The sequence below is a fragment of the Myotis yumanensis genome, unplaced genomic scaffold (assembly GCF_028538775.1).
Source record: "Myotis yumanensis isolate MYYU_CA2020_CCGP unplaced genomic scaffold, mMyoYum1.0.hap1 SCAF_5, whole genome shotgun sequence".
Taxonomy (NCBI): Eukaryota; Metazoa; Chordata; class Mammalia; order Chiroptera; family Vespertilionidae; genus Myotis; species Myotis yumanensis.
Genome location: NW_027223756.1, coordinates 78977004 through 78989133, shown reverse-complemented (window position 1 = coordinate 78989133; position 12130 = coordinate 78977004). Strand labels below are relative to the sequence as shown.

General features: G+C 52.4%; 1 protein-coding gene across 1 annotated transcript; it reads right to left on the bottom strand.

Annotated features, from left to right (window-relative positions):
• Positions 1–4568: 4568 nt before the first annotated feature.
• On the bottom strand, positions 4569–11878 carry EBI3 (Epstein-Barr virus induced 3). Its single transcript, XM_070413889.1, has 5 exons — positions 11608–11878; positions 10457–10588; positions 9215–9393; positions 7987–8144; positions 4569–5393 (listed from the first exon to the last, which is right to left on the bottom strand). The coding sequence occupies exons 1-5, from the start codon at positions 11673–11675 to the stop codon at positions 5241–5243; spliced, it is 690 nt and encodes a 229-aa protein (XP_070269990.1). The 5' UTR covers positions 11676–11878; the 3' UTR covers positions 4569–5240.
• Positions 11879–12130: the final 252 nt, after the last annotated feature.

Sequence of the window (12130 nt, the reverse complement as noted above, 5' to 3'; positions counted from 1 at the left end):
TAAGAACAATCATGGCTGCCGGTGGAAGTGCATGTATGTACAGGGCCCCATCCCTGTGCTCATACTTTCACTATCAAAGATCAAGATTTCGAGGCAGGCACTGGCTGGGAGCTCTAGGAGGGCAGGGAGCTTAAGCCTGAATGGTGGGAAAGCGGGGCTTGGAGCCGTCACTTGCTCACTGTGAAGATGTCTGAGCCAGGACTGGAGACCTGGTCTGAACGCCAGTGATGAGCCACTCCCTGGACTCCAGACATCAGATCTGTCTGCCACAACTGGTGTGGGGGGCCATGTGGGGGCACTCACCTCATGTTGAAGGGAACCATCAATCGCACCATGTACTGCCTGCCGGTCTATGGGGAGCCGTGTCAGGGTCCCCAAGACCACTCCTGGGTTTAATGATTTGGTAGGAGAACTCCTGGGGTTCAGCATATGGTCATACACATGGCTACCATCTATCACAGCAAAAAGTTAGAGAGAAATCAGGAAAGGGAAAAGGCACGTGGGACAGCTTTAGGGAGATCAGGCACAAACTTCCAGAGTCTTCTCCCAATGGAGTCACACAGGTCGTGCTCAATTCCCCCAGCAATGAGCTGTCACAACAGGTGTAAAATGTCTCCTGGAGAAGCTCATGGAGACCCGGCATCCAGAGTTCTCAATGGAGACTGGTCATGCTGGCACCTCTGCCCAGCAAGGACCACGATTCCAGACTCCAGGAGGAGAGCAGGTGCTCAGCATAACTGTTTGTGCAAACAGTGTAAGCCCAGGGAACAGTGGAGGCCATCCTGAAATTCAAGTTCCCAGGTGCCAGCCAACGTCCAACCCTGTAATCTGGCCTTTCTAAGGACAGCAGCCTCCGACTTGCTGAATTAAACTTCCTGCACAGGAGCCTGAAATGGGAGACATAGGAAAGCGGGTTTGGATTATGAAAAATAACTACATTAGATCATCAGAAAAAAAAAGCACTTTGCGTTTCTGAGCACCTACTGGGTGCCGGGCACCACATGGAACACTTTGTACAGCTTTCAAAGTCTCCATGAGACAGAGAGTGATGCATCCATTTCACAGAGGAAGCTCAGTCCTGGCGGTTCCAGTTACTCAGAGTCACAGAGCATGAACTGCAGAGCCAGGATTCAGACCTGGGGACCCGACTCTGGGGGAGACGGTGTAGAACAGTGACTAGGAGCATAGGTTACAGAGCCAGGAGCCCGGGTCTGGCTCTCCCACTCCCTAGCTATAACATATCCTCGCTGGGCCTCAGTTTCCCCATCTGAATGGATATAACTTGTGAGGATTTGATCCGCATGGCACACAGAAGGATCTAATAGCAAATTACAGAAATGGATGGCTCCCAGTTGGATGCTCACGGTGAAAGGACTTTCAGGGACACAAAGACCTGCACACTCCGCTGGAATGCGAAAAGGCTGGGGCTGGATTCCTAACATCGGTGTTTAAAAGATGAAGGCACCGAGTCACAAGAAAGAACATCAACTCGACTTCAAACCTGGGGCTCCTGGCTGTCGGTCCTGACATCTTGGACTTACTCCCAGGCCGGAGAGCGCATTCCCCTTCTGGGAGCACAGCTCTCCTGGGGTGAGGACCGGCGCTCAGAATTCCGGAGCTCGCTCTTCCAAGACCCTCTCCACCCAAGAGTGCTGGCTTCACCCCAAAAGAATTGGGAAGAGAAGTTGAGGGGCCCCTGAAGCCAAAGAAGAGTTTCTTTAGCAAAGCTGAACCCCTTCTAGGAACGCAATAGGCCAGAGATCCCAGGAGGGGCGGGGCTGAGCAGAGTCCCGCCCCCGAAGGTGAAAGAAAGTGTCGAGGGAACAATATTTTAAAGAAAGCCCCGCCCCCAAGGGAAGTGATTGGATAATATCTTTCGGAAACCCAATTATGGGAAGTGATTGGGTAAATAGTCTAAGCTCCCCGCCTGTGATTGGGCAACTCCCGGGAAAAGTTTAGCGAAAGCCCACCTCTTGCGGAAGATGACTGGGAGGCCGTTAGGCTAGAAAAAAAGGTTCCAATAAGAGAGGATCATCTCGGCCAGAGTTCCGAGATATGCCGCCCTGGGTATGAAGCCCTAGACATCCAACACTTACTTTTAAAACTTTCCGCTCCGATATCTTTGTCTCCCACTCGTCCCACACGTACCAGAAAACAGGTTAGGGTGGCTGTTTACTGGACTTCCCCGCGGTCCTTGCACTTCCGATACTGTCACTCCTCCAGCCTCCAGGATTGGCTGCCGCCTACGCAGCCTGCTTTTGTCATTGGCTGCGACTCCCGCCTGTTAAAATCTGAATCCGGTTGTTTTCCCTCCGGGTGGCAACTGCGATAGCTGGCAACGAAGGTTCCGGGGCGTCTGGATTTGGCGTTCTGAGGAGGTGCTGAGTCCTAGAGGTCAGCAGCGGCTTGTTAAAATTTCTTCGTGATTCGACGTAGCTGTTGTTCGCGATACCCCCTGTTATTCATTCTTTTATTCAGCAAATAAAATGTTCAGTGTTGGGTGGTAAACCCCTTTGCTGGCCTCTCGGAACCCACCCATCCTCCCTGTGTCCTTAGGGCTCACGTGGGGACTGCGGTCAGTTTCCACGGCTACACAGGTCGCGGGCAAAAGAGCGCCCTGACCGCCCACCCCAGTGGTTCTCAACCTTGGCTGCACATTAGAATCGCCTGGGAATCTTTTTAAAATCCTGATTTCTGGGCCTCATTAGTAACAAATTTCTGGAGGATGAGGCCCAGAAATCAGGATTTTAAAAAGATTTCCAGGTGATTCTAATGTGCAGCCAAGGTTGAGAACCACTGGCCAACCCCTTATGCTGAGCCACAGGCAGACTCAAGACCAGGCTGCAAACCCACTTCCCCTACACACACACTGGCTTCCAATGTCCCCCATAACCAAATGCCCTTTTTCTTTCTTTTAAATCCTCACCCAAGGATATTTTTCCATTGATTTTTAGAGCGAGAGAGGGAAAGACAGAAATATCAATGCACATCAGTTGGTTGCCTCCTGCACGTGCTGACGTGCCCTTGATCAGAATGAACCTGGGACCCTTTGGTCTGCAGACCAACACTCTATCCATTAAGCCAAACCCGCTAGGGCCCAGATGCCCTTTTAAAGAGGAAATCCCACCCCATTCCTTCCCAAGCCTCCTTCCTTCTTTTTTATTGTATTTTAATTTTCTTGTTTATCCTCACCCGAGGATATTTTCCCACTGATTTTAGAGAGAGTAGAAAGAGGGAAAGGAGAGAGCGAGGGAGAGAGAGAAATATTGAGAGACAAATATCCATTGGTTGCCTCCCGCAGGCACCCCCACGGGCTGGGGATGGAACCAGCAACCCAGGTACGTGCCTCGGATCTGGAATAGAACCCTCCACCCTTCTGTGTGTGAGAGGACGTGCTAACCATTTAGTAACACCGGCCAGGGCCTCCCTTTCTCTGATGTTTGTTCTGTTTATTTTTTTGTTAATCCTCACCTGAGGATATTTTTCCATTGATGTTGAGAGTGGAAGGAAGGGGGAGAGACAGAGAGAGGGAAACAGATGTGAGAGACATAGATTAATTTCCTTCCACCTGGGCCAGGGATCGACCCTGCACCTGAGGTACATGCCCTTGTCCAGATCAAACCCTGGACCCTTCCGTCTGGGCTGACGCTCTAGCTGCTGAGCCAAACCGGCCAGGGCTCAATGTTTGTTGTGTCAGATATGTGCTCAGCCTTTAGGGACACATCAGAGAACAAGACCCCAAGATTCCTGTCCTCTCAGGGATCATGGTGGGACAGAGGGACAATAAATACACAAAAAGGACCTTTTCTGGTTTGGTAAATGGTCTGAAGACAAAACAGCGTAACTGTGGAAAGTGAAATGGTGTGTGTTTCCTACGGCTGTTGTAACAAAATACCACAAGCTCACTGTCCTGACACACAGCGATTATCTGAGTCCTGGCTGTCAAAGTCTGATACGGTGGCAGTGTGGATCCGTCTGGAGGCGCCAGGGGGGAATCCATTTTCTTGACCTTTCCAGCTTCTGGAGACGCCTGCAACGCTTGGTTTATGGCCCTGCATCACTCTGACTTCTGTTTCCACTGTCACATCGCTGTCTCTGCCCCCCTCTGATCTCCTGCCTCCCTCTTCAAAACAGTTTTTTTAATGTTTTTATTGATTTTAGAGAGATAAAGAGAGAGGAAGAGAGACAAACATCGATCAGCTGCCTCCTGCATGCCCCCTAGGGAGCAAGCCTGAAATTGGCATGTACCCGGCTGGGAATCAAACCAGTGACCTTTCGGTGAATGGCGATGCCCAACCAACTGAACCACACCAGCCAGGGCTCCTGCCTGATCCTTGTTATTTTCTTGGGGCCCCAGGATAATAACTCTCCTTGCTGTTCATTAACTTAATGAAAGATAATTAAACTTTAAATTAAGGAGTCTTATCATGATTCTTAATTTAATCATACCTGCAGAGTCCCTGTTACCAGGTAAGGTACCCTATTCACAGATTCTGGGGGTTAGATGTGGTTATATTTTGTGTGGCGGGGGGGGGGGGGGGGGGGAAGGGTATTATTCTGCTACCACAGATGATGTGTTCAGGGAAGACTTCTTGGAGGAGGTGACCTTTGAGATGAGACCCAAGTGAAATCCACAAACAAACCCATGGATTGAGAAAATCCTTCCAGGCCTGGCTGCTTTGTCCCTTCTTCAGAGAAATCTTCCCAAACAAATGATGTCCCATTTGTGTCTACTCACATTGGGGCTCACATCGTTTGAGACGATGGGGGAACCAAACTGCTGAGCTGAATGGCTCCCACCATCCCGTCCCAGGCAGAACCCCTCCACACCCACCCCAACTCCTCAGCTGCGGTCTCTTCCTCTCTCCAGCCCTGACCCTGTCCACGGAGTGGGGATTCACTGTATGTGTGTCCTGCTCTGTTCTGTCCTCTCTAACTCCTCTCTGGGTCTGTTGAACAAAGGGAGGGAGAGTCTTTATTCTAGTAACAATGGTCCTTGTCTAATTAAACAATAAATAATACGTCACATTCACAGTTCTGCAGTCAAAGGAGAGAGTACACCCCCGATTCACAGATTAGGAAATTCAGTGTCAGAGGCAAAGTCACGTGTCCAAGGTTGCCCAGCCGCTCAGCAGCAGCCCCAGGCTGGGCCGGTGAGGTCCCATCCACCTTTGAGTGGGTAGCGGTGAGGGGAGGGGATGTCAGGAACCAGCCCCTCTCCGGGTGCCGGGAAGCCCCTGCTACTGGCCCAGCGGCCCCGAGGCCGTGGCAGGGAGACTCCAGTGGCTTGACTGCCCGTAGTCAGTGAGGTCCCGGGCAGCCACCTGGACGCAGTACCGGGCGTGGGGCTTCACAGCCCTGAGGGTGAAGGACGTGGCTTCGATGGGCCCCACCTGAGAGCAGAAAGAGTGTGGTCAGTGGGATCGGTGTGACTGAGCCTCCAATCCTCATGCTCCATCCTAAACCGGTCGCCCTCCACAGCCCCCTCCCAGGCTGTGGCTTGTGTGGTCCTGACCTGTGTGGACTTCCTGCTGGTCCCAGAGCCAACTCGTTCAGGAATCCTTCCTGGACCGCACCGAAGCATGGTTCCGTTTCGAGGGGTGTCTCAGTGGTGAGATCCCTCACTCCCAGACCCCTCCCCCCCAATCCCATTCCTCCTCCTGGCTCTAAACCAGAGCTTCTATCATTGACTTCAATGCCTCCCTCCCCAACTCCCCAGGCCCACTGTATTAACCGTTTTAAATTTTTTTTTTTAAATATATCTTAGGATATTTTGGCATCTTAACATCTTGCTGCCCGGGAACAGACTGCCCTTCTTGGGGTCAGCCAATTGTTAGGGGTGGCAAAGGGGCACGCCTTTCATATACAAACTGAACAGTCCACCCTTTCCTCTAATTCCCCCACACAGGCCAGTATTCCTCCCGCCCTAAGTCACCCAGTGCCAGGTGCCAGGCAACCTGAGATCACCCATGTAGCCCAGAGCCCCAGGATTATTCACACTCGCCAGCCCCCAGCATGCACCCACCCTGTCCCCTTCCCCAGGGAAACCCCAGCAGAGCTCTGCCTTGGCTCGCCACTCCCTCCTGCTCCAGCCTCCTGCATCCTGATGCTGCCTGTAGCCCTGCATGGCGCGGCCTCCCGCATCCTGATGCTGCCTGTACGCCCTGCATGGCTCGGCATGTCCCCTTCTCTCAGGAAATGTAGTCAGTTCTTCTCTCGATGGCCTTGGCCTCTCATGTCCCCACGCAGGGACCTCCAAAGATTAGAGTCCCATGGGTACGAGTGAGACACCCACTCAAGTCGCCTTCCCTGCTTTCTCCCCCGTCCATCTTTTCTCCCCTGTCCCTGCTGCTCCACACTCTCCCTCCCTGACCCGGCCCTCCCTCCTTCCATCTCCCACTGAATGGTCAGAATGTCCCACTCCAGCCCCACACTCAGCTGCCCAACCCAGGCCTGCCTAGCTCCCTTCCCTGCTCTGCCTGAGTGTCCCATATCGTAGGCCGATATGGTGCTGCAAGTTGTAAATTTAGGTTAATGGTTGCACAATTTATGAACACTCTCAAAGCCACTGGCTTAAGCACTTTAAAACAGTGACTTTTCTGGCATGTGAGTTCGATCTCAATTTTAAAACTGCAAAGACTTAAGAAAATTCATGAACACTGGTAAAATGTAAAAGGCAGTTCCCGGGCTAGTTGCCACAGCCACCCGTAGTTCATGGCCACTGTCCTGGAGCGGACGGAGGAGACCCCCCCAGCACCGAAGATGCCCACACCGCAGGGCAGGCTGTGAAAAGCCGAACTGCAGACTCGCTTCTCAGCCCAGGATCCGGCTCTGCCCAGGCCACCACCGACCTTCGGATGCTCACAGAACACTGCCGTTATTTTTTATTTTTTAAGAAGTTAAGACAACACCAGCTGGGTTGGCTCAGTGGATAGAGCCCCGGCCTGTGGACTCAAGGGTCCCAGGTTTGATTCCGGTCAAGGGCACATGCTCAGGTTGCGGGCTCCATCCCCAGTGTGGGGCGTGCAGGAGGCAGCCAATCATTGATGTTTCTCTCTCTCTCATCATTGATGTTTCTCTCTCTCTCTTCCTCTCTGAAATCAATAAAAAAATATTTTTTTAAAAAAAGAAGAAGAAGTTAAAACAGCCCTGGTTGGTTGGAGAGTCATCCCGTACACCAAAAGGTTGTGGGTTCCATTTCTGGTTTGGGCACATACCTAGGTTTCAGGTTTGATCCCAGATCAGGCCATGTATGGGAGGCAACAGATCGATGTTTCTCTCTCTTCCCTTACTCTCTCTCTCTCTAAAATCAACAAAATCTTTTAAAAAAAAGTTAAAACAATATAGGTTGTTTTCAATCAAGGTGAAATTTACATGGCATAACATTAACCATTCTAAAGTGGACAATTCCATATCCCTTAGTACATTCACAATGTTGTGCAACCAGCGCCTCTAATTCTAGAAAATTCCATCACCCCCCCCCAAACCCTGTTTTCATCAGCAGTCACTCCCCACCCTCCTCCTCAGCCCCTGACAACCCTGAATGTACTTTCCATCTCTGGATGTGCCTGTCCTGGACATTTCACATCCATGGAATCACACACTTTGTGTGTCTGGCTCCTCTCACTGGGCATCATATTTCAGGGTTCATCCACATTGTAGAGAGTGTCAGTGCTTCATGGCCGAGTAATATTCAGTGTGTGGATGGGCCGTGCTTTGTGAATCCACTCACCCGCGGGTGGACATTTGAGCGTTTCCACCTTTCTGCTATTGTGACTAGCACTCTGTGACGATTCTGTTTGAGTCCCTGTTTTCAAGTCTTTGGGGCAGATACGCAGGAGCAGCAGTGGAGTTGCGGGGCTGCCTGCATTTTGCGTATTAGCCACAAGCAATCAATCTCAAGCTACCCGGGAGGCCTCAGTGCACCTTTACACGTGCTGCTCTACCTGGGACTCACCCTCCCCAGCTGCCTCTCCTCTTCCTCACCTGGCGAAAGCGGGCGGCTCCATGACGCTTGTAGCGGATCCAGTACTTGAGTGAGAAGATCTCCGGGAAGGGCCAGGACCTGGGAGGTTCCCACTGCACCCTCAGCCCCTGCCCATGCAGGGGTCTCAGGTGCACGCCTTCTGGAGGGTCTGGTTTGACTGACAGATGAACAGGAGACAGGGTCAGCAGAGGGCAGTTCCATTCATGCATGCAAACAACCAACCAATATTAATAGGGTCCACTGTGTGTCCAGTGATGTTCTGGGCCCCGGGGACACAGCAGTGACCAGTAGAGACCCAACCCGTCTCCTTTTGGAGCTCAATCCACAGGACAGAAGGCAAGAGACTAGAAGGAAATCTACTGATCATAAAGAGGAGGGAAGAGCTTTAGCAGTGGCAGCATCGTAGCCAATGAGGTTTATCCGGGGCGTGAGTATTGCTATTTGGAAAAAAAAAAGAGTAGGGGAGAAAGTTCAGGAGTGCAAGGAAGAGAGTGGCTTGCAACTTTTTGAGACAATTCGCATACCACAAAACTCACCCTTTCAAAGTGTACACTTCAATGGTTTTTAGTACATTCACAATGTTGTATGAACACCACCACTATTTAATCAGAACATTTTCATCACCCCCAAAAGAAATCCACACCCATTAGCAGCAGCACCCCCCGCCCCCCATTACTGCTAGGGAGCAGGCGGGTCAGGTCATAGGAGGACTTGGGCGTTTACCCCAAGGGAGGCGGGAGCTAGAGCTGTGGGCCGAGGGGCGGGACCTGACTAGGGTGCCCACAGCGCCCTCTGGTGGCTGATTTAGGGAAGGCGCCCTCTGGTGGCTGCTGAGGGAAGAGGGTGGGAACCGGAAACTAGGGTGAGGGGACTGTGGTCCAGGTGGGCGGTTAAGAAGTGGGATCGGGCTTGAGTCTAGCCGGTTTGGCTCAGTGGTTAGAGCACCGGCCTGCGGACTGAAGGCCCCCAGGTTCGATTCCGGTGAAGGGCACATGCCCGGGTTTCGGGCTCGACCCCCAGAGGGGGGCATGTAGGAGGCAGCTGATCAATGATTCTCTCTCACTGATGTTTCTAGCTCTCTCCCTCTCCCTTCCTCTCTGAAATCCCACAGGATCCGCGATAGAGGACAGGACTGTGTGACAGGTAGAAGGTGGGGGTACCTCGAGAGGGGGAAGAGCGCAAACAAGCCAGGGACCCTCCTGACCCCCAACCATGGCCCCCACTCACTGATGTGCTCTGGGACAAAGGTCACGAAGCTGCTGCTGCTGCCCCCGGGGTGGACAGCGGTGATGTTCAGCATGTAGGGCACCATGGAGAACATCTGGACGTCCGGGATGGTGCAGCTGGTGGCTTCCGGTGTGGGCTGGAGGCAGGGCTGGCTCTCCCCACGGGCGGCCACTCCCAGCCTGGACACGGATGGGCACTGTGAGGGCCTCAGCACTCCCGCTGGCCCTGCCTGTGCCCTCGATCCCAAGTGGGGACAGAAGTGAGGAGCCCTGGCTCGGGGTCCTGCTCTTGCCTCTGTGACCCTCACTCGGGGGAGGCACTCACTTGACATCACAGGCCCCACAAGTACCCAAGGTTTGGGGTGAAAAGCACGCTAGATGCTCGGGTCCCAGATTCTACAGGTTTCTGGGAGATCAACATTGCAGCCTTAGAATTCCCACATTCTGAGGTCTACAGAGTCACAGACTCTGGAATCTGAAACAGGGAGATTCTGAGACTTGAGCTGAGTGCCATCCATAGAACTTTCTACAGCATCACAACGTCCTGTTTCTACATTGTCCCATGCAGCAGTCATTAGCCGCCTGTGGGGTCAAGCGCTTGAAACACGGCTAACGTGACTGAGTGGGACTTTAAGTGGGATTCATTTTGTGTAGCCTAAGTGTAATGTTTCCAGTTACCAGAACACTTGGGAAAGTTGTTTGGAACAAGTTGGGTGCATGAATGTATTGCTTCAACTGCAAATTTTATGAAATCCAATCAGATCAAGAATTTCTCATGAAAGTTTAGTATCTGAACTGAAAGGCACTATATTCATAAAATACACGTGGAATTCTGAAGACTTCGTATAAAAAGGAAGGATGTAAAATATCTAATTTTTAAAGTAATGATAACGATAATATTTTAGTTATTTCTATATTAATTTCTATTCTAAATTTAAATATATACATTGGCTATAAGTATGTTCAATTACATTGTGCTCAATCATTAAATGATAAATATTTAGAAATATAGATATTATTTACATAAAATATTAATTTCACCCATTTCCTCTTACTTTTTAAATGTGGCTTCTAGAACATTCTAAGCGACCGCTGGTGTGACATGTGTATTGTAGGAGGCACATTTCTACAGGACCCGCTGCCCTAGCACTCGCAGGTTCCAGGTCCGCGCTGGCTGCAGTCGCCCTCCTCCCAGGGGTCAGGCTCCGCTGCGGAACCTCCAAGAAGCCCTCCAGGCTCTGACCTGTACGTGGCAATGAAGGCTGTGGGCCTGGTGGAGTTGGCAGCCGGCGGCAGGGTCCAGAAGCAATCTACAGCCATCGGGTACCTAAAGGCCCTGCACCACACCCTGGACTGGGTGGGGGCTGCAGGGGGGAGGGAGGAGGGAGGAGTGTGAGCTTTCAAACCACCCACAAGTACCCAGGGTTTGGGATGAAAGCCACCCTCGGTGCTCAGTCCCAGATTCCACAGGTTTCTGGAATGTCAACATTCCAGCCTTACAATTCCCACATTCTGAGGTCCACAGAGTCAGACTCAGGAATCTGAAACAGGAAGATGCTGATTCTCTCCATTTCTGAGACACCAGGGCTGTAAAGGCCTCCCATGGGTTCCTCCCCCCACCCCCCCAGCCAGTGCCGGGCATACGGGAGGCACCTGATAGGGCTGGTGGAATGAGTACATGAGTGAAAGGCACCTACGTCACCTCTCACCCCCCTACAACCTGCAAAGGTAGGGACTATTGGCTCATCCTCCAGGGTTAACAAGTCACAGAGGAGACCCCGGTAGTGGAGAACCCAGATGGGAGGGAGATATTTCACTGTATCCCTTCTTTGTTACAGAGTTTTGGTTTTGTTAATCTTCACCCGAGGCTATTTTCCCATTGATTTTTTTTTTTTTTTTTTTTTTAGAGAGAGAGTGGGAGGGGGAGAGACAGAGAGAGAAACATCGATGTGAGAGAGACACATCAATTGGTTGCCTCCCCAATGTGCCCCAACCAGGGCCGGGGATTGAGTTTGCAACCGAGGTACGTGCCCTCGACTGGAATCGAACCTGGGACCTTCAGTCTGAAGGCCGACGCTCTACCCACTGAACCAAACTGGCCAGGGCTACAGTTTTGTTTTAAAGCACATGAAATGAGTGTATGCAATTAACCCCCACCCCTCCTCTCTCTCTCTCTCTCTCTCTCTCTTCCTCTCTGTCTCTCTCTCTCTTCCTCTCTCTCTCTCTCTCTCTCCAGGCGGTGGCTGCCACTACCTGGTGTCACTTTGGAGTAGGATTCATCTGTGTCTCACTTTCCCATCTGTGGGACCCCCTCCCACCCCACCCCAGAAGGTTCCACAGCAAAGTCCAGCCCCCAGACCGGCCCTGTCCCCCAGCCCCCAGGGGCCCTACATACCTTCTCTCCCACTGCAGGATGAACAGCCAGCCCAGAGGACCAGGGCCAGGAGAAGTCTTGGGGCCATGACTCCTGTGGGCTCCGCTTCCAGAAGCTGGGCAAGGGGCCCCTGGGGAGGCGGGGCACGCAGACCCTGCCAAGCTCCCCCTGCCCTTTCTCTGGGCTGGACTCACTGGCAGGTTCGTGGGGCCGAGGAGAGTCAAGCAGGGGCAGCAGATCCGCCAGTTCCTTTGCTGGCCACCCTGGGACAAGGGTGCGGAAGGCTCTGAGGTGGGGGCGGGGGGAAGAGGCCACAAAAGGGAGAAGTGGAGACCCCGTGGCCTTTCCCAGCACAGTCAGTCCTTCCTTCCGGCTGCAGTGAGGAGGGGCCGGGGAAACCCCAGAGGGGACGATCGCATGGAGCAAGACAGAGACAGAGGTAGGAGGGGAGACTCAGAGGAGAGGAGAGAGGGGGGTGGGAGACTCAGAGGAGAGAGGAGAGGGGGTGGGAGACTCAGAGGAGAGGAGGGAGGGAGAGGGGTG